The sequence below is a fragment of the Nicotiana attenuata genome, unplaced genomic scaffold (assembly GCF_001879085.1).
Source record: "Nicotiana attenuata strain UT unplaced genomic scaffold, NIATTr2, whole genome shotgun sequence".
In the NCBI taxonomy this organism is placed as follows: Eukaryota; Viridiplantae; Streptophyta; class Magnoliopsida; order Solanales; family Solanaceae; genus Nicotiana; species Nicotiana attenuata.
The window spans coordinates 52,638-79,783 of NW_017674310.1; the positions used below are offsets into that span (position 1 = coordinate 52,638).

Sequence of the window (27,146 nt, forward strand, 5' to 3'; positions counted from 1 at the left end):
AGTTAAATTTTAAATAAATCTTTCTAATTTAAAAAGTATTCTATTTATTTAACTTTTATTCTTTATTATATAATATCCATAACTATTTTATAATCATTTTTCTAAATATTATTTTTTTCACATTTACAAGATATAATACTTATTAATTTAATAGCTCAGTATTAGCTAGTAATTATTTAAAAATAATTAGTTATTATGTTATTGTAAGGTGAATTATGTGTCACTTTATTAAGTTGTTGAAACTTAAAAATAAATGATGCTAGAGAATCATATTTAAATTGTGAATTATGTTTTTATATAAACTCTCTTTTAAATAAAAGCATATTAAATAAAAGGAGTATTTTTCTCAACAAAAAAATATCAAATTATAATATCAAAATTCTTTCAAGATTCAATACTCATTAAGAGATACGTATAAGATTTCGTATCGAATATATTACTTTTGATGTTTGAGTTGTAACGATGTTGCAGCTAATTTGCTATTATGATATATGTCATACTTTTCGTATTATTCATAGTTGAATTATAATTTATAAATATTTTAAATAGATTATTTGTTATAATTTTGTGATTTTAATTTAATTTTTATATTTATTTTTTATTTTATACTATCTTAAAATCCTTAAAATTTACAAAATTTAATGATTCATGGGACTTACGCTCCATGTCTCAGGGCTTACGCCTCGCCTCACGCCCCGCCTTTTAAAACATTGGGTGTGAGTCACATATTCTTTTTCCGGGCAAAGGCGTGTAAGTTGGAACATTATAGAAGAGCAAGCAATTTCACCTTATTTGCCAAAAAAACCCTTACACTCCCCGAATTTCTACTCGAGCCCTCTTTAATATATTCCTTTCTGCTCTTCCAGTTTCCCCAAATATCTATCTATATATCTATTTCACTCTCTCACGTTTCCTTTCAGTTGTTTTACAAAGATCTCTGTTTATTCTGCAAAATTTGGAGGAATTTTCTAGAAAATGGCGAGACCTAATCAAGAAGCAATCGATACATTCATGAGCATTACTGGTGTTTCTGAAACCACCGCTATTCAAAAACTCGAGGTAAATTTATTTTTTAGTTCTGATTCACTGCGATTGTTACCGTAAGGGTTTCGGCTTCTTTTCAGCTTCTGACCTTTTTACTGCTGTAATCATCTGATGTTTATGGTTTGTTTAGCGAGTTGTTTAAATTTGTTTGATTAGCAAGTTTAAGTTTTTTTTTTTTGGAATTTAATTGCTGATTACTGCGATTGTTTTGAGTTCCTGATTTTCACTCAGTGGTAGTATTTTAATGCTTAGAATTAATTTTTGTTAGCTTAAATATAGTCAGCTAGTTCAACCAATCAAAAATAAAAGTGATCAGCTAGTTCATCTGTTCGAAAATGTTAGCAATTTTGCTTTCTGTGATTCAACTAAGTGAATTTTGATTGGTATTTTGAAATGTATCTTTTCACCATTTAGTGCGAGGAGAATACTAGCTTATACTATTGAAAATGACGAGTTTTGCCTCAGGGCTTTGGTCTAGTGGTAAGAGCCTAGCGCGTGATGTATGGTTAGAACCCTGTTGTAGGCATACATCAGAGGTTCGAACCCTGTCATAGACAAGATCATAGTATTTAATTGGAGAAGGTAGAGGGACTTGCTCATTATCCACGAGTTTCCAACCTTGCACTGCTGGCCCTCGTGAAGTTCTCGGTTATAAAAAAAAATTGTAGTAATTTTGTGTAGTTTTTGAATATCTAAGTTTTATTTTAAAAAATGGATTAAGTATAATGGAAAATAATTTTCTTTTTCTCTTTTAAGTTCCGTTTAGCTCATGTAATGCTTAATTACTTAGAAGGGGAGCCTTGGCGTAACCGGTAAAGTTGCCTCCATGTGACGAGGAGGTCGCCGGTTCAAGCCGTGGAAATAGCCTCATGCAGAGATGCAGGGTAAGGCTGCGTACAATAGACCCTTGTGGTCCGGCCCTTCCCCGGACCCTGCGCATAGCAGGAGCTTAGTGCACCGGGCTGCCCTTTTAGTGTTTAATTACTTAGAATTTACATTTGCTCTCTATAATCATCCTCTTCCGCCATCTCAAAAAGTTTGACACTTTTGGTTTCACCAAGATGCAAACTATGTGGAGAATTATATTTGTTAGTAGCTTTTTGTAATTTATGAATATCTGAATTCTAATTATAAGAAACTTAGTAAATCAACTCCAATTAAGCTCTAAATGTTTGTCAAATTGACTCTCAACAAGTTAAAGGTGCCAAACAAATGGTCACGCAGGGAGTGATTTTTACTAAGCGATGTTTGGTTGGATCAATTGGATATGAACTTGACGAAGTCGTTATCCACGCATGTGTGCCGGTTGTGAGTTTTGTTGCAAGTGTAATGAGGAAAAGTTGGTTTCTTACTGGTCTATTGTAGTTTATTTTCCGGGCTCTGGAGAATAGGTCTTTGTTGGGATGTGTTAAATTTTGCTGGTTTGTAGTTTTTAAGTTGGAGCTATGTCTGTAGTGTTATACAGTTTTGTGCAACCGGATGTTTTTCTAAGGTAAATATATGGAGAAAACTCCCATATATTAAAAACTAGAAAACTTACACAATTGTACGGTTGTTTACAAATGTCACCCAGTCTGCTGTACAAGCCGGAACCTCATGGGTGTAAAAGAAACTAAGAATAAGAGGGTATTCCTCAAATGTACAAAATCATTTTCTGCTTCATCAAAGGCTCTCCTATTTCTCTCTTTACACAAGACCCACATGATGGCTAGCGGGGAAACGTCCCATGCAGGCAGATGCAGAACGCACTTCATCTGAACACTGGCTAATACATCTCTATTTGTGGACTGCTTATGAATTTGGTGGGTTCACGTGTTACAATAAGCATTCTGATATTCGACAAGTATCTGTGGAAATCTGAAAACCTTGATTTTGAAAAGAAGATCTTACTAGTATAAATAGATAATAAATAGGTGATTTTCCATAAAATCATGTCTGCCTATTTTGGTTCCCCTATCCTAATAAAAACACATGTCTGTATATGTATAAGTGCTCCACTGTAGGTTCCTTTTTAGTCCCGTTTTACTGGTCTGAGAGGGAGAGAAATGGAGAGTGATCCGCTCAAAACATACATGTGAAGTATCAAATTAGAGTCGAGAAAAATAAAATTTCAGGAGAATTAAACAATGTCGTCTTGTCTTTTTGTCTTCTGTATATTTTGAAAAGTTTACTTGAATAAATTAATTTAATGCTCTGAGAGGCTCTTGGTTTCTGCCTCCCTTGGCCATTACTTGATAGATCCAGAATCTACTGCAAGGAAGTTGATGAGGATGGTCAGAATTTTCATTTCTCCCATAATTAATGATGAAATACTAAAGTGCCATATTATCCTTCCAATACCCTCATGGTACAAGATTCCTGACAGGAAATTGACCCATCTTTTGCTTAATCACTCCCCACCACCAGAAAGCCTAGGGCATCTCTTGTAGTGGAAGCTTAAATGCAAGCGTGAATTTTTTTTGTAACAAAGTAGTTTTGGGTCGAGTGCTTTTCTTCTGTCAAGTCTTGATTGATATAAGGTTGGTGATGCACTTTAGTGTCATTTCCATCTCTAGGACTTTTTTGCAAATGTTCAGCCATTGTCACTTGATGCATGCTTTGAACCATAACAGTTGATATGGGAGCTCCATAACGATTCTTTTGCTCTTTGAATGAGCATGGCTTTATAGTCTTACATGCTGTGTTGATAGGAGCATGGTGGGGATCTGAATGAAGCTGTGAATGCACATTTCAATCAGGGGGACAGCAACAGGTTAGTACTGCATGTCCTTTGTCTCGTCAGTAATCACCATCTCTTACATTGGGCTTTTTGGTTTGCGGGTTATTTTATTTATTTATTTTTGAGTTAGCATCTAAAATGATCTTACTCCTCAAAAAAAAAATGATCTTACATACTGTCAGTTACTTACGAATTTGTTCTTTCTGATTAAGCAGAATACATGCAGCACCTCTTGCTGCTGCTCCAGATGAGGATGCTATGGAAATAGATGATCCAATTACAGAGGAATTTCGCGGACCTCCCTTTTCAGTTCTTTCCTCTTCTAGAAGTCCAAATCCTTTCTCCCTTCTTGATCCTAATTTCACTAGAAGTATGTTTGACACCGATCTTACAAGCCGTGCTCCATTTGTTTCACATCCGAGACAAGTAAGAGAGATCCCTATTGAGGTGAAGGATGGGGATGGACAATCTGGTCATTCCAGAAATGCTCCTATTATCGAGGATGTTACAGACACTGAGCAGACCCATGGCCCAGAAACACGTGGGACTGTCATAGTTGATGACGATGATGACGAAGTAGTTCCAAGTCCTCTGTCAACACATGCTGCTAGGCATCGTGATAGAACAAATGACGTTATCTTTGACGGCGACTCTACAGCAGCGTTTTCAAGACCGAGTGCTCCTGGTGACAATGTCTTGCCTGACTATACCAATGATATTGAGGAGGAAATGGTTCGTGCTGCTATTGAAGCTTCCAAACGTGATGCTGAAATGTCAAACCAACAACTTGATGTCAATAATGTATGTAATAGATATTGCTAGTTGTGACATCCTTTTAGCTTCTTTCGCTTTCAACGTTGATGTTACCTTGTCATGCCACAGGATCTAAGGGATCCAACGCCTCAACCAAGGCAGTCTCATCTAGAGGATGCTCAACTTGCGCATGCAGTATCTTTGTCTTTGAAGGTTCATCTTACTGATTGCTATACTTTCTTCTTCTCTGATATTTCTCATGCTAACATGGATGAAATTTAGACTGCTGAGCAGGAGAAAGCGATTCATGAACTAGGAAGCAAAGCTATATCAGAACCAGAAGGTTACAAGCCAGCTGAGGAGGATGAGCGTGGAAAATCTATAACCTCAAATGGAAGGTACTGATTATTTTCTGGAATCTTCGTTTATGATGATAAAATTTCTCTCTTTATCTTCTTGTACACATGGCTTACCAGTCTCTCACTTGCATGTGGGGCATCCCTGCTTCAACCTACACCTACCCTGCATGTTATGTACTTGTGAGAGTACAGAGAGCATGTTTCTGCATTTTGGATTATCTAACTAGTCTCTTCAGGCAATTTAGATCAGAGGTGGGGAGTTCATCCGTCCCAGATGAAGCTGAAGATTTGGAAGAGGAACCACTGGTTTGGCGCAGAAGAAAACCCATATCTTCAGGTTCTGAAACAGCCCAAGATATCGAAGAGCATGTTGTTAGCCCATTATCAAGTCCTCGACAGCATGATAATCTTAACCACTCCCTGAGAAACGGGGCTGACTTCCCTTCTGATGAGGTATTTTCCCCCCTGTTTTAGTGGCGGATGTTGTGTAACATATATACTCCTTTGGCTTTGGACTACGATTATGCTATACTTCCATTTGTTTTCTTTGAAGTGGGGCGGCATCTCATCCCTGGAACACGATGAAGCTGTCATGCTTGAGGCTGCATTATTTGGTGGAATACCTGAGGGTAGTGGATATCGTTTGCCTAATGCACCTCATCAGCTTATGCAGAATGGTGTTGAGGGACCCATGGGTCCTTATCAATGGCGCATGCCTCGTCCCCCGTCACCCTCTCTTGTGGCCCAGCGTTTACTTCGGGAACAACAGGTTAACATTTTAAGCCCTCAGCTGCAATTAAATTGGCTAGTTTTCACTGATTCCAGTTCTAATCTTTGTACTTAGGATGATGAATATCACGCTGCATTGCAAGCTGATAGAGAAAAGGAATTGAAGGCCAAGGAAGAAGCTGAAGCTGCTCTTGAAGAAAAGAGGCAGGAAGAGGAGGAATCGCGAAGGAAAGCAGAGGAGGAAAAGGTATGAACTTTAAAGTACTAATTTTCTGCCTAAAAGGGAGATAACAATGGGAAAACAGAAACTCGAGCACTTTTTCCCCCATGAACTTCAATGGTAGTGCAGATTTTGTCATTTAATCTTCTTTTCTCTATCTACTTTATATCAGTATTCTTCTTGAACAAGATTATCATTTCAGTTACCTGGGTAATATGCTCCCAGTCTCTCTTTTTGTTTGTCTGTGCATGGGCGCGCAAACGTGATTGGATCCTTTAGGTGACAAAATTTTTCATTTTTCCTTTTCTATGATTTTATATAAATTGAAGATCAAAGGAATTCTTATCTTTGTAGTTGGTTAAGTATAGATATTCTGCTGGCTTTAGAATCTCAGACTCAGTTATTGATCAGGAAATGGAGAGACAATTAGCAGCAAAAGAAGCTTCACTTCCTCAGGAGCCAACAGCAGATAACGAGAATGCTGTGAATCTTGTTGTACGTATGCCAGATGGCAGCCGCAGAGGGCGGCGCTTTCTCAAATCTGATAGATTACAGGTATGTTAGTGTTTGGGAGACATATTTCATCAGGTTTTATGGTATGATTTTAAGATGATTTCACTGGATCAATGTGTGCTTTGCAGTATCTTTTCGATTACATTGATGTTGGCAGAGCGGTCAAGCCCGGCACATATAGATTGGTAACTCTTTAACTTTGGAGCTAGTTATTCTAAGTGGTGGTGTTCTATTTGTTAGGGTTTGAGTAGGGGTGTCAATGGTTCGGTTCGGCCGGTTATTTTATAAAATTTATACCATACCTATTTTTCGTTTTTTTCCACTTTACATGACCAAAATTAGACTTTTCGGAGCCGTCCCAATCATCTAGGTTTCTCTTCGGTATTGGTACAATTCGGTATTTTTTTAAAACGTCATGTAACAATCGGTAGTAGAAGTTAGACTGCGATGAATGTTTACTACGTAGGACTTTGGATAAGCTCTCTAGATAGTTTTACTATTTAAAAAAGTGATGAATCAAGATGTCCATAATAAAGATTCATCCCACTATTCTATAGTATCATAAAATAAATTAAGCAAAAATAAGAGAAATTATAAGTCACACGAGTGGAAAGATACTAATCAAGTTGAGACTCAAGAATAGAGTTTATTAGAAGATTAGCATCCAACAAGAGTAATCTAAATCATACGAGAGGAAAGATATCCAATACCTTGTGGCTTGCTACTCAAGATGTTAGAACTAATTTAGTTTCAATAAGAGTAGCAGAACAGATGGTGTTAATTACTTGGTCACTTATAGCCATTTTCCATAATTCCATGGACCTAAGGAAAAAAAATAATGCTTTGTTAGTTTTAAACTTAATATATAAAATATATGAAACCTATATAAAGTTATTCGGTACGGTTTGGTATTTTTTCGGTTTATTTTTATGAAATTTAAAATCGACCCTATTATTTGGTATGGTTATAAATTTATGTAAAAACCTACGGTTTTATTGAAAGAAACCTAATAATCAGTTCGGTACGGTTCGGTCGTTTTAGCCGGTTTTTAAAGATCCATTGACACCCCTAGGTTTGAGCACCTTATCTGCTCTCTCTTCTCCTTACTGGTATTATTATCATCATGCTATTATTATTATCTTATTCTTCAATTTTATTACTAATATTGTTTATTATGCTGTCAATACTTTTCTTTCTTGTTTACTTTCATCATAATTTTTTTTACTTTCGTCATAGCTTCTTTACTCTTGTATTTTTCAAACCTGTTTTGAAAATACTTTTTTTGAGCCGAGGGTCTATCGGGAACAACCTATCTACCTTACATGTAAGGTCTGGGTACATTTTACCCTCCCCTGACACCACTTGTTGGATCACATTGGGTATGTCGTTGTTGTTGTTTCTTTGCTGAAGAGTTGTTTCAAAATGGTTGGGAACTTCCACTTTGACTTAAGTGTGTCTAGTGAAGTAATGTGTTGCAGAAAGTTCATATACATTTTAAACGGGCACTTAATTCTTCTAAAGAAATGGTCACATAGTTTGTGCTTTTGGGGTGTGGAAGAGAGAGAGAAGATTTGGTAGTTCTCTTCCTAGTATTTATTTCGTAGATTAGTTATACCATTTTGTTTGCTTTGTAAAAACTAGAGATATTGAATACCTGCTAATACAATGTCCTACATGCAGGTAAGACCTTATCCTAGGCGTGCTTTCAGTGATGGAGAGAGTGTCCTCTCTCTGGACGAACTGGGGTTATCCAGCAAACAAGAAGCGCTGTATCTGGAGATGATATAATTTATTTATTCTGTAAAGTAGTTTCAAATGGCTTCTAAAGACGTAGATTATACATGGGTGAAAATGGTGTTCGTGGGTTGGTTTGTTTTGGTTGGTAAACGCGGCTGCTAATTATCTGGTTGGTAAGGAAAACGCCAAATGATTACCTTGGTGAGGAGTATGACAATGATTCATGGTGCCTTTTCTTTGGAAATATTTGTTTGTTTGAAAATTGAAAGAACTTGCGAAGCTCGTGAAATGGTTGCTACTGTTTTCGTTGTTTAGGTCATTGTAGTTTGTATGGCTGCAAATGGTCTTCAGGGTGCACCAAGGATGGCTACTCAAGAGTTCACGGCCTCGGTCCTGTGCGCGCTTAATAGTAATCTGGGAAGGTAGTTTGAGGATAACGCTGGAATGACCTGCTATGTGAGCCATGAGACATATCCGGAACTTAGGGGTCATTTTGGTTTGATACATAAATAAAAAGAATCTTGGGATAAAAATTAAGTGCGGTCTTAATCCCTTGTTTCGATTATTCCGGGATTAAAAATAATGTTGGGGGATAACTTATACCTGCCGCCTGCCGGATGGTGGAATAGTAATCTTAGGATAAGTTATCTTAGGACTTTTTTTTTTTCAAACGATCCACCAGGTTGGTGGGAGTTAGGAGTAGCCCTAACCTGTATATAAATCAAATAACAGTACATGGAGGAGGACATAAACCATAGCCTCCAGAGTATGATGAACAGTGCTGCTAGGCATTCCTATGCAACTGCTAGGCATTCCTATGCAAAAATGCAAAAGAGTTGTAGCTAAGATATGGGAGGACTCCTCCATTACAATATTTGAAGAGTCAACTATAAAGCACAAAGCAAAACAGTTGAAGTGTATAACATATATAAGATCCTTCATCTCAGCCATTACTAACAGAATAGATTTTTCTTTTGCCTAAATCTGAAATTTGGGAAGCCATCCTGTTCTTGCTTCAAGTAAGCTCTAACTTGCCTTGGCAAAGAAAGATCTTCAGTGAAGACAATCTGGTTCCTGACTTTCTCACCCAAACTTGCCATTTGGTCTGCAATCACATTTCCTTCCCTGAATACATGAACAAAAAGGAAGGATCCCTTCTGTATCAACTCTCCTATTTGTGCCATGATGCTATGAATTTGCCATGGAGGTCTGACTTTCTTATTGATTATATTAACCAACATAAGAGAATCAGATTCAACAATAGTCTTAAGAAATCCTCTATCAATACAGATACACAATCCTTGAAGAATTGCCATAGCTTCAGCCACATTGTTACTACAAAGACCAAAGTAATCAGCAAATGCTACAATCATGAGGCCACGATGATCCCTTATTATGCCACCCCCTCCCGCACTTCCTGGATTACCCTTGCTACAGCCATCTACATTCATTTTCATCCACCCCTCCTCAGGTCTGGACCATATCACCAATTGACTGTGGATAACTTGTTGTAATTTCTCCACATAAGCACACTTGTCCTCCCATATTACAGGTAAATTCAACTTAGAGAACTGACATTGCAGAATCAATGACATTAAGTGACACACCTGCCGTATGATATGCCTACTAGACATATGTAAATTCTCAAACCTTGCTGCACACCTGTTCTTCCATATTTCCCAACAAATTACAAATGGGAGACATTGTAATAGAACCCTATGCACTTCGTTCTTTGGTATAGTCAGCCACCACTGCATCGCCAAACTCCTAACTGATCTTGTCGTATGTCTTATGCCACATGTACTGGAGAAATAAATCCAAACCTGTCTAGCAATGTTACTATCACCACATAGATGTGAGCTTGTTTCCTCTTGATGTAGGGTACAGCAACTACATCTTGAGGGAATCATGATACCAACTCTTTGAATCCCTTCATCTGTCGAGACTTTGTTCTTTAGAAGTCTCATCATCAGAAAAGACACCTTAAAAGGCATTCTTTTGTGCCACAAGAACTTGCCAGTGAAGGTTTCACTTCTAGATGTCCTTAATTGTTGCCAAGCTGATTTTGTAGAGAAACTACCTGAGTTTTCCAGAGTCCAGTAGGCCCAATCTTTCCTGCTCTGAGCCACTTCAACCTTAGGATAAAACAGTAAAATTAACAATTTTAGGATTAATACTGTAGACCAAACAATCAATAAGAAAATATTATTAGGATCACTAATTCCAGCATAATTTATTTCAGTATAACTTATCTTGTCTTCAAACCAAACGACCCCTAATGCTCGTCATGGATTGGCTTTAGAGAAATATGAGCATATCAAAGCAAGCAATATATTTCTAAAAAGAGAAACTAGAGAATGGTAAGACATCCTAGTGGAATAACTTCCAGGTTGGGGGTCTTGTTATTTTCATAACTGAGAAAGCTTCATGTGTTAGAGGTGCACGGTTCGAAAAAGACATCCCAATGTAGTACTTCCAGGTTTATTTTATAATCGAGAAAGCTCTAAGAGTAAGTGACGCACGGAACTGAAATTCTGTGGATAACGGTGTGCCCCTCCATCTATTTCTCTTCACACATCTTTTATTTTTTAAAAACTCGTGACGTGTGTTTAATCTATATAGCGCGTGCTGTTACAATTCTACTGAAATTTCGCGTTCCGCTTTTACTATTCTACCAAAGTCCCGGAGCATCTTAGCCGGGTTTTTACCATCGCCCATCGGAAGAACCACCAATTTTCGTCACCTAAATATTAAACCGACGAAAGTCTTAGTTAACAATACCAATGAGTTAAATGTGTCTGGTCAGTTTTTTTTAATCAACTGATGCTACTATGCTCGATCATCATTGCTCTGCTCCAGGAGCTCCACAACTCTTGGATTTTACTGTTGTACATGAAATTAATGAGACCAAGACTTATCTGCCTACAACGGCAGCAAGAGTTGTTGACAATGTCAAAATGATTTTTCAGTGGTTTGCATTTGTTGTATTGTGAGATTACTTATTTAAAAGTTTAAATTATTATAAAAATGTATTTAATTATTGGTATGCACGCATTGCATTATCTTATGTGCGACTTTGTTTTCCTTGAACCAAGCAAGTGACAAATTGTATTTTTAACTGATGGTGGCAAGACTCTAACTCAGGCATTTGCTTGCTCTAATAATGTCTTATCTAAAAACTGAAATTATTAAAATGAAAACATACGTTTTTTTTTTTTAATCTTTTTAGAGCAACAGTAAATTTATCTCAGTTTATAGGTCATGGATTCGAGTCGTGGAAGCAGAGGCGTATCCAAGTTGAGGGATATGAGTTCACGTGAACCCATACTCCTCACCCTAAATCATGTATATGTTATATTCTTCAAAATTATGTGCGTGAACCCATGCTCAAAGGCTCTTATGGTGCAATTATTATTGGGTGCACCTCTACAAGTGAAATTGGCAGTTCAAATCTCACTCTGAAGAGTTTATTTTCGGCACTATATATATATATATATATATATATATACACACACATACATACAATTTTGGATGTGTGTGTGTGTGTGTGTGAATAACTAAAATTTCAAAAAGAATACAATTTTGGACCTATAATTTCAAATGTGTAGTGGGTTTATGGTAAGAGACTAAAGTTAAACTCGTCAAATGTAAATTCTAAACCCACATCTTCACAATAGTGCACCCATCCTCTTGAAATCTTGGATTCACCTCTGCGTGAAAGTAGCCACCAATGCTTGCTTTAAGGTAGACTATTTACGTCACACCCTTAGAGATGCGGCCCTTCCTCGAACCCAACGTAAATACGGAATACTTTATGCACCAGGCTACCTTTTTTTCTTCAAAGAAAGGTGCCTATGTGCGTGTTTACATATCACATCTCCTTCTATAACCAGATATTAGTCGTTTTCCAAACTCAATTTGGTTCCCAAAAAAAACTTAAAATATACATAATATGAAAGTAGTATAAAACAAACATCACTCCGACACAAAGTACGAATCTTTTTGCAACTGGCCATTCTTTGTCCTCATCGATATGTCCATAATTAACGCTATCAAATTAATAACCCTAATATTAATCACTACCCCACTGCATGCATACTGTAATTACCTGATTAGTCAGTTAATTATTGTAATCTCCCAGAAACTTCACTTCACTGATTAAAAGAAAAAAAAGCAACGGTCAAGTAAAAAACGGGTATTATGAGACATGCACGTGCGTGGGACGTGACTTCAACTGCACCCTCTAAAAGAGCAAAAAGAAAAAAACTAATTTCACACACACACACACACTGTTCCCTATAATACCAACTCCCTCCAACGGTCATATTCTACTGACAAATCTTACAACGGTCATATTCTTCTTCTCTCCCCACCGTTTGATGAGGATCTGACGGTCAAAAATCAATGTTCTCATTCCCCTTTCTCCAACATCATCTTTACCAAGCCCATCATTTGTTTTCCCTAGAGAAGTAAAAAACTAGAGGAGAGTTAAATTTCATTCTCAATATATAAAAAACACAGTTGTATATGGGGTTTAGCTTTTTTGGGTAGTGGGGCTTTAGGAAGTTAATTTTTTCTTCAGCTTCTCTTTATGATGATGACAGTTGATTTGTCTGTTTTCATGCATGCTTGAAGGTATTTGATAGAAATCTTGGGGTGGTTTTCTTGGGGGGTTGTTGGGGTACTGTTAATTTGATTAAATTTCAACTAGGATTTTATTTTCTTGTGGGGTTGTTTGAAAATCTTGTTTTGATGATATGGGGGTGTTAAAGATTCAATTTTTAAGCTGTTGATTGGTTCAAGATTGTAGCATGGGATTGTTAGCGCCAAAATTTGATCACGTCCAACTCCAGTCGTAAAAAGGACAAGTATTTTTCTGCTGCGTTTCAAGATGTGTCCAGAGTTGTTACATTCATGGTGTGAGTTCAGCTTCTTTCAATCCTTTGAAAAATCAAATTTCTAGACAATGAGTTTGGTTCTAGTCTGAATGTATTGGAATCCGATGATTTTTTTTGGTAGGTGTTAAAATTGTTGATAATAGGAGAATTCTTTCCAATTCTTTGATTCTTTAAAGAAGTGTGTATTTGTTGCTGATTGATTCCATTCTTTGTTGCATATAGAAATATATTATTATACAGATTTATAAGATCATCATATAGGACACACAGATATCACATTTGTTTTGATTTTTTTTTTTTGGCATCGGATTCCTATTTTTTGTTTTTCTTGGAACTTCACACACTCACATATAGACATTGTTCTGTTTCTCTTTGAATCCTCTATAGAACTTTAGTGTTTAACAAACTTGTATATTTCATAGTGAAAATATATATATAGAAAGATAAGAGAGACAGAGACATAGAAAAGGAAAAAGGGTGGGTGAGTTGGAGTTGAAAAGAAAAGGAAAAAACATATTGGAAGGGTGTGAAGTATGTTGGCTGGTTGTTCTTCTACATTGTTGTCCCCTAGGCATAGATTGAGGAGTGAAGCATCTGCACAATTTCAAGCTTGTAATTTTCCTTCAATGAGCACACAAAGATTGGATTTGCCATGTAGTTTTGGTAGAAAAGACAACCCAAGGTCCCAATCTATTAGGCCAGTAGGCAGCCTTTCTGTTGATAAGCCTATTGAAACCAAGAACAGTAGTTGCTCTCTTAAGCAGAACATTCGTCTACCACCATCCCCGACTACTGCTCAGACATCATCATATGTAGAAGGTAGGAGAGAAAGCAAAGATGAATTTTGGGAAAAAGGTAGGAGTTTGAAGAGGTATGCTGATCAGGGATGTTTTGATGATGACAACTGCATGAGTAGAGGAGCTAAGAGGAAAAAGGGTAATAGGAAATCAGTTGATTGCTCAGAAGAAGTAGAAGGCTATGGTCTGAGTTTGGGACAATTGGGTGGTGGCAATTTCTGGTTACAATCAGGTTACAACGTGTCGCGATCAGTTCAAGCAGCAGCACCATTCTCATTTTCTTGTTCAGGAGAGGAAGAGAGTGTATGTTATGTGCCTAGTGAAGTGATATCACCGCCTCCACCTTTGTCAAACAATCCTTGGATTGATTCTATAGTGACTGAGATTACTAATTTTGGTGATAAGAATGTTTCAACAAGTCAAGATCTGGCCAAGGAGGCCTCAGTATCAAGTGCTTCTTTAGACAGTCATGGCTTGGTTCTTAGGCTTAATGAGAATCCAGGGGAGCATGAAATAGGCAATGGTTCCAGGCCACCTAATCCAAATGACAGGAGTGAAGTTGTAGCGGCACATAATGGGCATAACAACCATCGCGAGGATGATGCAGCTGAGCTGATCAGCTTACTTGTGAGTTGTGTTGAAGCAATTGGCTCGAGGAATGTCACCGGTGTTAATCAATTGATAGCTAGGCTAGGGGAGCTTGCCTCTCCAAGAGGGTCTCCAATAAGCCGGCTAACTGCTTACTTCACCGAGGCTTTAGCTTTGCGTGTTGCAAGGATTTGGCCCCACATCTTTCACATTATACCCCCTCGGGACCTTGATCGTTTAGATGATGACAGCAGTACAGCATTGAGGCTGTTGAATCAGGTTAGTCCAATTACAAAGTTCATCCATTTCACATCAAATGAGATTCTGCTTAGAGCTTTTGAAGGCAAAGACCGGGTTCACATTATTGATTTTGACATTAAGCAAGGGCTGCAGTGGCCTAGTCTGTTTCAGAGTTTGGCTTCTAGGCCAAACCCACCCACTCATGTTAGAATTACTGGTATAGGAGAATCAAAGCAGGATCTTATTGAAACAGGAGATAGACTTGCCGAGTTTGCTGAGGCGTTGAATCTGGCTTTCGAGTTCCATCCAGTTGTTGACAGGTTAGAAGATGTGAGGCTATGGATGTTACATGTGAAAGAAGGAGAAAGTGTTGCAGTGAATTGTGCGTTACAGATGCATAGGCTTCTATATGATAGTTCTGGTGGGATCCTGAGGGATTTTCTCGGATTGATTAGAAGCACAAATCCCACCATTATTCTGATGGCAGAGCAAGAAGCTGAGCACAATGAGCCTAGCTTGGAAGCAAGACTTGTCAACTCACTCAGATATTATGCTGCTGTTTTTGATTCTATTGGTTTCAGCCTTCCATTAGAGAGCCCTGCCAGGATTAAGATAGAGGAGTTGTTTGCTCGCGATATTAGAAATATCATTGCTTGTGAAGGACGAGAAAGGACTGAAAGGCATGAATGTTTTGGGAAATGGCGGAAGCTGATGGAACAAGGGGGTTTCAGATGCACAGGGATTACAGAAAGGGAACTGCTTCAGAGTCAAATGCTGTTGAAGATGTACTCGTGTGAGGACTACAGGGTCATAAAGCAGGGGAACGACGACGCTGCACTAACATTGAGTTGGTTAGACCAGCCTCTATGCACAGTCTCCGCGTGGTCGCCCCTTGATGCAGCTGGAAGTTCATCCTCTTATTATCAGCTAAGTTGATTGATTGGTCTTTTGTCGAAGCTCTTCGTTCATTAAACAGACAATCTTTGTTCTTTTCGTACACAGGAAAAAGGTTACCAAATTCTTTGTAGGTAGAGTCATTCTTTCATTCTTTACTGCAGATAGATTTGTCAAAATGAGTAAGAAAAGAAATTCTTTTAGATCAAATTGCATAGGTGATCAGGTACAGGTTTTCTAGTTCCTCGGGCAAAATTCTAGGCTTCATTTTGTTTGTACCTTTCATTCATATTTGTATTTATTCTTTATAAGCTAGGGAGGGGTATTCTTTCTTAGTTATATTCAGTCAAGTTCATCAATGTATTCTTTGTTGTAATCATTCATTATTGTTATTCATCTCATTGTAGCAAGAAGATATCAGATATCATTTTCAATGAAGTGATTGTTTTAGTAATTTCTCCAGTCTAACTATGAATTCCTTCGCCTTTATTTTATGTTTTAGTATGTTTGAATACTCTGTATCTTGTAATTAGGCTCACAAGAATGCAGAAATTGCCACAGCAAATTGCTTAACATCAAAGCAAATATCTGCATATAAAAGACTTAAAGTAGTTTAAGATACTTTCCATTGTAAAATACTTCCACTTGAAATTTTTATGCACTTGGGCACATGATCGTATTCTTAATGTAGGACTAACTTGCCTCTGTATCATCGTGCGAGCTTATGCACAATGCAGGAGATAGCGCACATAAGAGATATTGATAGTATCCCAATTATCATTTTCTAGCTTTGGGAATTAGAAGCAGTGGTTCTTTCTTCTGCAGTGTTACTCCAAACTTTTCGTTCATGTCTAGATCGATGGAACATTTTCCATTCGGAAGCTCCCAATCAAAGAAATGAACAAGTGAAGCAAGGACTAAAGGAACACTTTTTGCAGCCATAGGTAGGCCTGGGCATATTCTCCTTCCTGAACCGAATGGTAAGAATTCAAAGTCATTCCCTTTGAAGTCCATATTGGAACTCAGAAACCTTTGTGGTCGAAACATCTCTGGCTCTTTCCATATCGTAGGATCCCTCCCGATGGCCCATATGTTAACCAAGACTTGAGCGTCTTTTGGAATTGTGTAACTCATCACTTGGCATGTTTCAATAGCACGATGTGGAAGTAGAAATGGACCTGGAGGATGCAACCTAAGTGTTTCCTTTACACATGCTTGAATATAGGACATCTGCAGCAGTTTAGATTCGTTTGGGAAATCACTTTCGATGAGTTCTCTCCCGAGCTCATCTTGAAGTTTCTCCATTGACTCTTCATATTTAATCAGTTCTGCCATCGCCCACTCAATTGTTGAGGTAGTGGTGTCTGTACCAGCAGTGAATAACTCCTTCACAGGGTTAAAAAGAAACTTGTTATATACTACTTCCCAATAGAGAACTCCAAATTTATTGAATATAAGAACTTCAAAAAGAGAAGTGCTAAAGACTAAAATGATCACTATGATTTTCAAATACTACTTAAAGCTACTAACTTGGTTTAGACCAGAAAATGAATCTCACAAAGTAACTTTTGAGAGAAAGTGAGAAAGGGCAGTCCAGTGCACTAAGCTCCCGCTATGCGCGGGGTCCAGGGAAGGGCCGGACCACAAGGGTCTATTGTACTCAATCTTACCCCACATTTCTGCCAGAGGCTGTTTCCACGGGTCAGGTCGAACCCGTGACTCTTTACCAGTTACGCCAAAGCTCTCATTCGAGAGAGACAGTGAGAAAACATACCATAAATAGTTGATGGATAGCATCATTGGTAAAACCATTGTTAAGGAGAGTTTCCAAGAAATCTTGTTGGCTAGTAGAACCAGTCTCTTTACTTTTCCTTCTTTCCTTAACAATCCGTTCCCACGTCTTAGAACGAATCTTTGACATTAAAACCATAGATTTTCTGCGCAAACCTTGAAGATCAAGTTTACTCAAAAATGGATAAAAATCAGATATATTTGGAGCAGAGCCTACTTCCATTGCTTCCCTTATTAGACTTTTTGTCCCACCATCTTCTATTTCTTTCTCCAACTTAACAATATCTTGAGATATCATTACATTACTCAACATGTTCAACACAGTTGCAAAAATTAACTCTCCAAGATTGATCACTTGACCTTCTTTTGATCTCAAGAATTCTACGAGTTCTATCGCCTTTTCCTCCCTCGAACAAGCTTGAGACTCCAATACTTTGCCTGAGAAAAGCTCAGTTCTACATAAAGTTCTTAAGTATCTCCATTCATTGTTACATTCAGAAGTCCAGCCTATTGATGACTTTTCAAGTTCTGATTTTTTGAATGGAAATGCATTTGGAACATGTCTACCAGATAGGATTTTATCATGTGTTTTAAGGATTTCTATAGCAGCAGAAGGTGATGATCCAACAACTAGACATTTAGTTCCAAGTTTGAGAGACATAAGGGGACCATAAGTTTTTGCAAAAGTTGTCAAAGTTATGTGAGGCATTTTGCCCATATGAAGAATGTTTCCTAGGATTGGCCATGGTTTTGGTCCTGGTGGAAGTTGTGGTATTTTGGATGATTTGTTAAGTTTGAGGAGAAAAAAGATAAAAGGTAAGAGGAAAAGTGGAAGCAGGAAAAGAATTTGATATGACTGAGTCATGATCTCCAAATGAAGTAATGCTTCTTACTATCTGCTCTCTGTGACCTTTTAATATGGATTTAAATTGGTTTTTCTTTTACTAAAGCTTGAGTCCGTTGAAGGGTAGCCTTGGCGTAACTGGTAAAGTTGATGTCATGTGACCAGGAGGTAACGAATTCGAGCCGTGGAAACAACCTCTTGCAGAAATGCAGGATAAAGCTGCATACAATAGAAATTTGGATATAAATTATACACAATTACTCATAAAGATTTATTTACCCTATCAGCAGAGTGGACCTATGTATTGAGTAGAGGGGTCACTGAACCCCGTTAACCTCGTCAAAAATTCTGAATATATATGTGTATATATGTTGAAAACGGCAATGCCCAAAAGACTCCTTCCCGTTGCCCCATATCGACCAGCTGATCGATGCAACAGCGGGGCACGAGCTGTTAAGTTTCTTGGACGCCTACTCTGGCTATAACCAAATCTTAATGGCCGAAGAGGACCAAGAAAAGACAACTTTCATCACCCATCAAGGGACGTACTGCTACAAGGTGATGCCCTTCGGACTGAAAAACGCGGGTGCAACATACCAAAGGTTGGTCACCAAGATGTTCAAAGAAAAACTCGGTAAGACAATGGAGGTCTATATCGACGACATGCTAGTGAAGTCGGTTAAGAAGGAAGACCATATCGACCATTTAAAGCAGGCCTTCGAGATACTGAGGCAGTATGGGATGAAGTTGAACCCAGAAAAATGCGCCTTCGGCGTAGCCTCGGGAAAATTTCTAGGTTTCCTCATATCGCAACGAGACATCGAAGTCAACCCAGACCAGATTAAGGCTATAGACACAAAACCCGAGGTTCTGTACAGCAAGAAAAAGGTACAGAAACTAACGGGGCGAATAGCCGCCTTATCAAGGTTTATCTCGCGATCCTCGGACAGATGCCACAAATTCTTCAGTATGCTAAAGAAAGATCATGGACTACAATGGAACGAAGAATGCATCGAGGCCCTGAAGAAATTGAAAGCATATCTATCTTCGCCGCTACTGCTCGTCAAAGCAGACCCCGGCGAGTGCCTGCTTGTGTATCTGGCAGTATCCGAAGTCGCTGTCAGCGCCGTCTTGGTCCGCGAAAACAAAGGTACGCAATCCCCTATTTATTATATCAGCAAAACACTCGTAGATGCCAAAACGAGGTACCCCCACCTCAAAAAACTGGCTCTGGCACTGGTCGTGGCTTCACGAAAGCTCAGACCTTATTTTCAATGCCATCCCATAAAGGTAATAGCAACCTTCCCCCTAAGAGGCATCCTACACAAACCCGAGCTCTCAGGTAGGCTCGCTAAATGGGCCATAGAGCTCAGAGAGCATGACATAACCTACCACCCAAGAACCGCCATCAAGTCACAGGTACTTGCCGACTTTGTCGCCGATTTCAGTACAGGGATACTGCCAGAGGTGGAACAAGAGGCCCTCCGCGCTTCTGCTCGTACTGACCTCTGGACCCTCTACACTGACGGCGTTACGAATGCCTCGGGATCGGGACTGGGACTCGTCCTCGAGGTCCCTACGGGCGAAGTAATTCGCCAGTCCATACGATGCCCCGAGATGACTAACAACGAGGTCGAGTATGAGGCTGTGATTGCAGGCATGAAATTAGCCATCAAATACGGGGCCCGTCGACTCATCCTCCACTGCGACTCTCAACTTGTCGTAAATCAAGTCACCGAAACTTACCAAATCAAAGAACAACGGCTACAAAAATACCAATCAGAGATCCGCAAGCTGATGCATGAGTTCGACGAATGTCGCTTTGAACAAATCCCCAGGGCACAAAACGTTGAGGCAGATAGCCTAGCTAAACTAGCCGCAGTCACCAAGAATATCAACAAAGAAAATGTGGTGACTCTCCTCCATTCGGTCGTCGACCATGTCGAGGTATTCTCTTTAAACTTGACTTGGGACTGGCACAACCAGTTTGTATCCTACCTGCAGGATGGAACGCTCCCACGCGACAAAAAAAAAGCCAAGAAACTCCGGGTACAGGCTGCCCGATACAGCCTGATCAATCACGATCTCTACAAAAGAACATTCGGAGGTCCCCTTGCCAAATGCCTCGGGCCGCATCAAACAAGGCAAGTATTAGAGGAGGTGCACGAAGGCCATTGCGGTGCCCACACAGGAAACCGCGCCCTTGTTTGATGCCTCATCCGCGCCGGCTATTACTGGCCTACCATGAAGAAAGAGGCAGCAGATTATGTTCGAAGATGCGAGCAGTGCCAAAAGTACCCCCCCATGACACACCAGGCAGGGGAACTCCTCCATTCAGTCACCTCGCCATGGCCCTTCATAAAGTGGGGAATGGACATAATCGGCCCTCTACCGACAGGACGGGGAAAGGTACGCTTTCTTCTAGTTTTGACTGACTATTTTTCTAAATGGGTGGAAGCAGGTGCATACGCACAAATACGCGAGCAAGAGGTCATCGCCTTTATATGGAAAAAATATCATTTGCCGCTTCGGCATCCCTAAAGAAATCAGATGTGACAATGGACCCCAGTTCATCGGAAGAAAAACAACAGAATTCTTCGAGAAATGGCACATCAAACGGATACTCTCCACCCCGTATCATCCCGCCGCCAACGGCCAAGCCGAGTCTTCCAACAAAATAATATTGAACATATTGAAAAAGAAGCTCGATGACACTAAAGGGTTATGGCCCGAATTATTACCTGAAGTATTATGGGCCTACCGAACTACGCCTAAATCCAGCACGGGAGAAACACCGTATTCACTGGTCTATGGGACCGACGCAGTCATACCCGTCGAGATCGGAGAGCCAAGCCTGAGATATTCCCATACCAGTGGAGCAGATAACGATGAAAGCAGGTTACAAGACCTGGACGAATCCGAAGAACGAAGAGACATGGCTCATATAAGGATGACAACCCAGAAATAGCAAGCGGAAAGATACTACAACAAGAAAGCCAAAGTAAGATCACTCAAAGTTGGCGACTATGTCCTCAAAGCCAAAACACTGGCATCAAGAGATCCGAACGAAGGGAAATTGGGAACCAATTGGGACGGACCATACAAAATCATTGCAGCGGCGAACAAAGGGGCATTCCAACTAAAAACGATGGAAGGAAAACCGCTCCAGAACAATTGGAACGTCGCCCACCTCAAATACTTCCACTTCTGAAAGGCATCTCCTGAGTCGTACTCTTTTTCCCTGACCCGAGTTTTGTCCCAATTGGGTTTTCTCGGGGAGGTTTTTAACGAGGCGGCAAAGGGGATACCCGGTGGAACAGGAGCGTAGATTCACCATATCGGCCAATCGACACGAGCCATGGGCCAATATAGTGAAGGGACTACACTAGTTACTCTCCATCATAGGCACGTTACTCTCCAGTATAGGCACAGTATTCTCCATTGTATGCACAGAAATCTCCACTGTATGTACAAAAATCTCCATTGAATGAACAAAATCTCCATTGAATGAACAGAAATTTCCATTGTATGAACAGAAGTCTCCAATGAATGAACAGGAATCTCCATCCCACGACGGATGCTGCTTGGACGATAGTCGAAGTAACATCTTAATGGCCAAGGCCATCGACATCGGTTCGACCTCGTTCGAACTTCGACGGATACTGCTTCGATGACAGTCGAAGTAACATCTTAATGGCCAAGGCCATTGACATCGGTTCGACCTCGTTCGAACTTCGACGGATACTGCTTCAACGACAGTCGAATTAACATCTTAATGGCCAAGGCCATCGACATCGGTTCGACCTCGTTCGAACTTCGGCGGATACCGCTTCGACAACAATCGAAGCAACATCTTAATGGCCAAGGCCATCGACATCGGTTCGACCTCGTTCGAACTTCGGCGGATACCGCTTCGACGACAGTCGAAGCAACATCTTAATGACCAAGGCCATCGACCGGTTCGACCTCGTTTGAACTTCGGCGGACACCGCTTCGACGACAGTCGAAGCAACATCTTAATGGCCAAGGCCATCGACATCGGTTCGACCTCGTTCGAACTTCGACAGATACTGCTTCGACGATAGTCGAAGCAACATCCTTATGGCCGAGGCCATCGAACATCGGTTCAACCTCGTTCGAGTCACGGCACGATCCTTCGACGAATGATAAGAACAATATCTACGGAGGTTAAACACTACAAAAGAAAAATAAAGGGGAAACACCAAATGGACGAGGCAATAAAAATAAAATCTATATTGCAACAAAAATATATTTACATCCGCCCCCATGGACGAGCTCCAACACACTATACAAGCCTAAAAAAGAAAATATACACTATACAAGTTCACGACTGCCCGTCACCCCCTGGGAAGTAAACGTCATTGTACCAGGAGCTGGAGTCGAGCCGGTTGACGTCTTCAGAAGCAGGCCCCTCCCCATCAGGAGAGTCGGGGTAATAACCGCAGGCCTCACGAGCAGCACGAGCCTCGTCTCGTCGTGCCCAAACCTCCTCCTCCGTCGCCCGGCCCGCGGCATGAAGCTCCCTATATACGTCGAGCTTGGCCTCCGCAAATACCCACATCTCATGCGCGTTACAACGCATACCCCGACCAGGCGAAGGATGAGATGAGGAAGGCTGAGAAAGTCCATTATTCTCTGCCATCCTAGCATCGAGCTCGGCGGTTAAATCTGCCACCCTCCGCTGCAGGTCGACGTTCTCCGCTGCCACCCCAAGGCTCAGCTCAAGCTCGTCATCTTTCGTTCTGAGAAGCTCCTCCAACTCGCTGTTGCGGGCTACGCCCTTCATCAGCTCGCTATCCGCCTCCTCCAGCTCGGCCCCCCTACGTTCCAACTGGGACTGCCCCCGTTCAACCAACGCTCTGTGCTTAGAGCGATACCTTCGATACTTTTTTAGCATCTTTTTGTAAAGGACTGTCCGTTTCTGCTCACGGCGCCCCTCTCCACCTCCAAAACAAGGGTCTAAAGAGAAAAACAGAAGTAAGCACGCCTCGAATCAGTCTTACAACACGCGGAAGGACAAAAGGGAACAAGGAATTACCTGCAAAGCCATGCCAGAAACCTTCCGTGACAGCTCCGCATCCTCCACGATACTGAGAGTCTTGCTCTCAGAGGCGGCACACAGCAGGGTAAGGGCCGAAGCAACCTGTTCGCTGTTTAACAGCAAGTTGTAAGCCGCCGAAATCGTAATGCGGCGGTCGGACCCATCTGACGTCATCTCTACATGGGTGAGGCCACCCACAAACTCGTCGACATCATCCTGAGCGATGTCGGAGTCCGATCTCTCCGTTTCCTCGCCTGGTCCTTCGAAGTTGGTCGACGATCCCCCCTCAACGGCAGGTGCGAAACCAGCACCGGGAGCAGCACCCCTCTGACGAGCCGGTCTCCCAGACCGAATAGCGTCGGCCATGAATAGTCTGCGCGTCGGCTGGGGCACATCACTTCCTTCGGCCTCGGTAGCCACCCCCTTACCCTTCTCAAGCCTTCTCCGTTTTCTGTCTGACGATTCCCCGCCATCAGAGGGTCCGTCCACGGGTTGCAGAGTCGGCACCAGCGATGCCGACTCCCACATAACCATGGTCGTAGATGTGGCCCCCTGTAAAGGAGCTGGAGAAGGATCCTCTCGGACAGACTCAACCAGTATGTCATGAGCGGTCGAGGCAACGTCAAATCGATGGGGAGCGGGGACCGACATCCTCTTCCTGGAAGCGCCTCGACCTGTCGCCATAAAAATAAGTAAGCAAAGTTGCAGAATTTACAAAGCAAAAATCGAAAATCTACCTAAAGAGACTTTGGGGCCGTAACGCTGCAAGAAGGCAGGCCAAGTGCGGGTCTCTTCCGCGTAAGGAAGCAAGACCATAACCCATTTCCTAAGTTTGGCAACGGGCCGGGGCGGGTATAGCTGCAATATAAAGGTCAGAATGGCAACAGTCACGAGTAACACAGAAACTGACAAACTATAAATACTTACGTTTCGAGTTCCACCTCTCTGGGAACCCGGCAGGATTAGAGATCATGTGCTCGGTCCTAATAAAAAAATACTTGCGCCAGAACCCACGACTCGCTCGGTCGTCGGTTTTGACCACCAACCCTTTCGTGCCACGGCCTCTCAGATGCACGATGGTCCCCCTTAGATAGCAGGCATTGAATAACTGAAGAAGGTGATGGACCGTGACTTCGCATCCGGCCAACTCCGCGTACTTAGTCAGCAGCCGAAGCACCTTCAGAGTATACGACGTAAGTTGAGCCGGACACACATTATAGAACCGACAAAACTCCTCCGCCAATGGGAAAAGAGGGAGGCTGTTACCGATCGAGAAGGAGTATTCATAAAAGGCACAATATCCTGACCGGTGAACGTCCACGTAATCCCTCCCCGCCGGAACCATCTCTACATAGGCAGGAATGCCGTACTTCCTGCGGAGATCATCCAAGTGGTTCTGTAATGACTCCGAAAACTCTGGAGTCGGTATGGGAGAATCTTTACTAAAATCACTCCGAGATAATATATGCTTTGGCAATAATGCCTCCACAGTGAGAGGACAGACGTCTTCTTCCCCCACTTCCCCACCATCAGAAGATGGCGGCACGTTCGAAGGGGCAGCCGCCGGGACCCTCTCGTCAGATCGGCAAGGTTTATGCATGGTTTTCAGTGAAGGAAAGAGCTAAGCGCAACCCAATAAAAGAATCAAAAGAGAGAGGGTTTCGGTCAAGGGGAAACGCACCGGAATTGGAAAATATGTATTGAAGGTCTGGAATTCTCTTGCAAATGACCAAAGTTTGAATCAAGTTAAACCCTTCTCCTATTTATAGGGGCTGGTTGGCGCCAGAATCGAAGGAGTAGACGTCGAATCGGCACGGGAAACCAGGCGCCAAAAGCTTCTGATCCCCTTGCCTCGAGAATACGCACAATGATGATGCATACGAACGCTGACGTCACACGAGGAAGGGCGTTTCGCTTCAACGATCTGACAATCATGATTACTGTCCCCTGCTTGTCATGTCACAAGTCATTGACAAAGTCAAACTCTCGCGGAACGGAGGTATCAATTCCACCCATCGAGGACGCATTCGCTGCGACCCCGACAAGCGGAGGGACTAACTGTATAGGGTCGAATTTGACCTACCACGTTCTTCAAGCCAACACGACCGACCGAGTGTGCGTAAGTCCGACTAGAAGGGCGACCTATGAGCAACAAGAGGGACGATTTCACGATCACGTTGGCTACTCCATAGCATGTGCTTTATTTTTTGTCTTTTAATATTCGAGCAAGGATCTTCTATTATATAGAGGATCCAAGCCTTGTAAAAGGAGGACTTTTTGACTACTGGAAATACAATCTCTCTCTTTTCTCTCTCTCTAACATTTTCTCTCTCTTATCTTTCAGAAGTTTATCACTTTCTCTCATTAACCTTGTTTACACTATTGTCATCTGATTCTATATTCAAGATCATCCTAGGGTTTATTATTTTCAACTACGATTTACCTCTTCATCTACATTAATTAATTTGCTTAGAAAGTATTAACTTACTTTTGGGTCAAACAAGTAGCTACAAGTCTTAATCTACTAGTATTGGACCAAGTAATTTTAATCATAAAGGTTGAAAATTGATTATTTGTATCCTTCTTGTGAGTTGATAGTGATTGATTCTAAAAGAGGGTGAAGTAGAAGGAGAGTTAATTACTCTATTTTCTCTGTTTGTCATGAAAGAGAAATGGAAGGTTATTTTGGAGCATTTCTTTTTTTATTGATGTGATTTTCAATCTATATGAAATAGGCAATTTTATTATCTACACGCTTAAATTTATTACACATTTTACCTACTATGCAACTGCAATTTTGTTTAATTCTTTTTTAAATAATTTTTTTCCGTCACATTATGAGTTAGGATTTCGGGGATTTTGGAAGATGACGGGAGAAGGAAGACAGTGAGAATTTTTTATTTTTTATCTACCATTCAACAAATTTATTTCAAAGGACTGGCATTTCTTTTGTGTGTGTAACTTACTTGACTAAATAAATAAATATCTTCCAAATTAAGTACTCGTGGACCTTCTCTATAAATTTTCGACAAAAGTTTCATGAGTTATATAGGGAAACTTACACGAATGTTCCATATAAGTTTCAACTTACCAACTTCTAGCCATTAGTCATAAACTTATCAAAACTAGTCAAGCACATATAAAAATTGAAAAACTAAATAAATAAGGTTCTTTATCTCAAAGAATCACATGCAAAAATATCCCTCCATATTTTTAAGCATGATTAGCAACATTAGATGCAAGATGGAAAGGAAATTTCATGGATGAGGTAGCAAATAAGGTAATGAAATACAAAAAAAAAATATAATATTCCAAAAGTCTAAGCAAAAAAGGAACTTTTTTCAGTGGGTATAGTTGAAATTCATTGAAAACATATAGATAAGTCAATATACAAAATTTGAGGAAGATTGGAGGTGATTTGGACTGATTTTGTATCAAAATTCGTAATTAAATCGAGTTCAAAAAAGTTCTTCTGCGACACATATATCAAACATGTATCATGCATGTATTTCACACACAGGTATACATGAATATACATGTGATACATAATTGATACAATATGATACATATGTAATACACAAATGATACACACTGTGATACACATATCATTTTTTTTTCATGTTCGAGTTTTACTTCGAATTTTCAATTCAAACCACCTCAAAACTTCACCAAATCATCCCAAAACTGAGATTCGAACTCTTTAAGATGTATCCAATCTATTCTAATAACACCAACTCAAAAAAAAAGCAAAAAATTGACCTAATTTTGCTACAAATAGCTAATTGGCTAATATTAGTAATATTTCATGAATTGGCTAATTTTTGTAATGAGCTTCTTATAAATGGACATAACTGATAATTTTTACTTAAGAGTCCAAACCAAAGAGGTAAAAAACAAATAATTTATGATCCCAAAACTAAAAATATGAATTTTTTCTTATGCACAACCACATTGACCA

At 40.3% G+C, this 27,146-nt stretch overlaps 3 protein-coding genes across 4 annotated transcripts; 2 read left to right on the forward strand and 1 right to left on the reverse strand.

The window, feature by feature from the left end:
- The first annotated feature begins 807 nt into the window (after positions 1 to 807).
- LOC109218386 (plant UBX domain-containing protein 8-like) lies at positions 808 to 8,388 on the forward strand. 2 transcript variants are annotated; one of them, XM_019382751.1, is made up of 11 exons: positions 808 to 1,059; positions 3,735 to 3,796; positions 3,979 to 4,564; positions 4,646 to 4,729; positions 4,799 to 4,914; positions 5,121 to 5,328; positions 5,429 to 5,644; positions 5,720 to 5,851; positions 6,236 to 6,379; positions 6,466 to 6,522; positions 8,018 to 8,388. In XM_019382751.1, exons 1-11 carry the CDS (start codon positions 976 to 978, stop codon positions 8,123 to 8,125), a joined length of 1,797 nt encoding a protein of 598 aa, XP_019238296.1. In that variant the 5' UTR covers positions 808 to 975; the 3' UTR covers positions 8,126 to 8,388. The 2 variants fall into 2 exon arrangements, with proteins under 2 accessions (XP_019238296.1, XP_019238295.1); XM_019382750.1 differs by having other exon boundaries at positions 811 to 1,059; positions 5,112 to 5,328.
- Positions 8,389 to 12,467: 4,079 nt separating this feature from the next.
- Positions 12,468 to 15,945, forward strand: LOC109218388 (scarecrow-like protein 28). The gene has a single exon (XM_019382752.1). It carries the CDS (start codon positions 13,506 to 13,508, stop codon positions 15,531 to 15,533), a length of 2,028 nt encoding a protein of 675 aa, XP_019238297.1. The 5' UTR covers positions 12,468 to 13,505; the 3' UTR covers positions 15,534 to 15,945.
- Positions 15,946 to 16,194: 249 nt separating this feature from the next.
- Positions 16,195 to 18,147, reverse strand: LOC109218384 (probable (S)-N-methylcoclaurine 3'-hydroxylase isozyme 2). The gene is made up of 2 exons (XM_019382748.1): positions 17,266 to 18,147; positions 16,195 to 16,877 (listed from the first exon to the last, which is right to left on the reverse strand). The coding sequence occupies exons 1-2, from the start codon at positions 18,145 to 18,147 to the stop codon at positions 16,269 to 16,271; spliced, it is 1,491 nt and encodes a 496-aa protein (XP_019238293.1). The 3' UTR covers positions 16,195 to 16,268.
- Between the last annotated feature and the right edge of the window lie 8,999 nt (positions 18,148 to 27,146).

Excerpts from the sequence above, each read along its gene's own strand:
- LOC109218388 (XM_019382752.1), top strand. The coding sequence starts at position 13,506 with ATGTTGGCTGGTTGTTCTTCTACATTGTTGTCCCCTAGGCATAGATTG.
- LOC109218386 (XM_019382750.1), top strand. The coding sequence starts at position 976 with ATGGCGAGACCTAATCAAGAAGCAATCGATACATTCATGAGCATTACT. Across the intron at positions 4,565-4,645 it reads AACAACTTGATGTCAATAAT|GATCTAAGGGATCCAACGCC; the intron begins GTATGTAATAGA and ends GTCATGCCACAG. Across the intron at positions 5,645-5,719 it reads GTTTACTTCGGGAACAACAG|GATGATGAATATCACGCTGC; the intron begins GTTAACATTTTA and ends CTTTGTACTTAG.
- LOC109218384 (XM_019382748.1), bottom strand. The coding sequence starts at position 18,147 with ATGACTCAGTCATATCAAATTCTTTTCCTGCTTCCACTTTTCCTCTTA. Across the intron at positions 16,878-17,265 it reads CTATCCATCAACTATTTATG|GAGTTATTCACTGCTGGTAC; the intron begins GTATGTTTTCTC and ends AACCCTGTGAAG.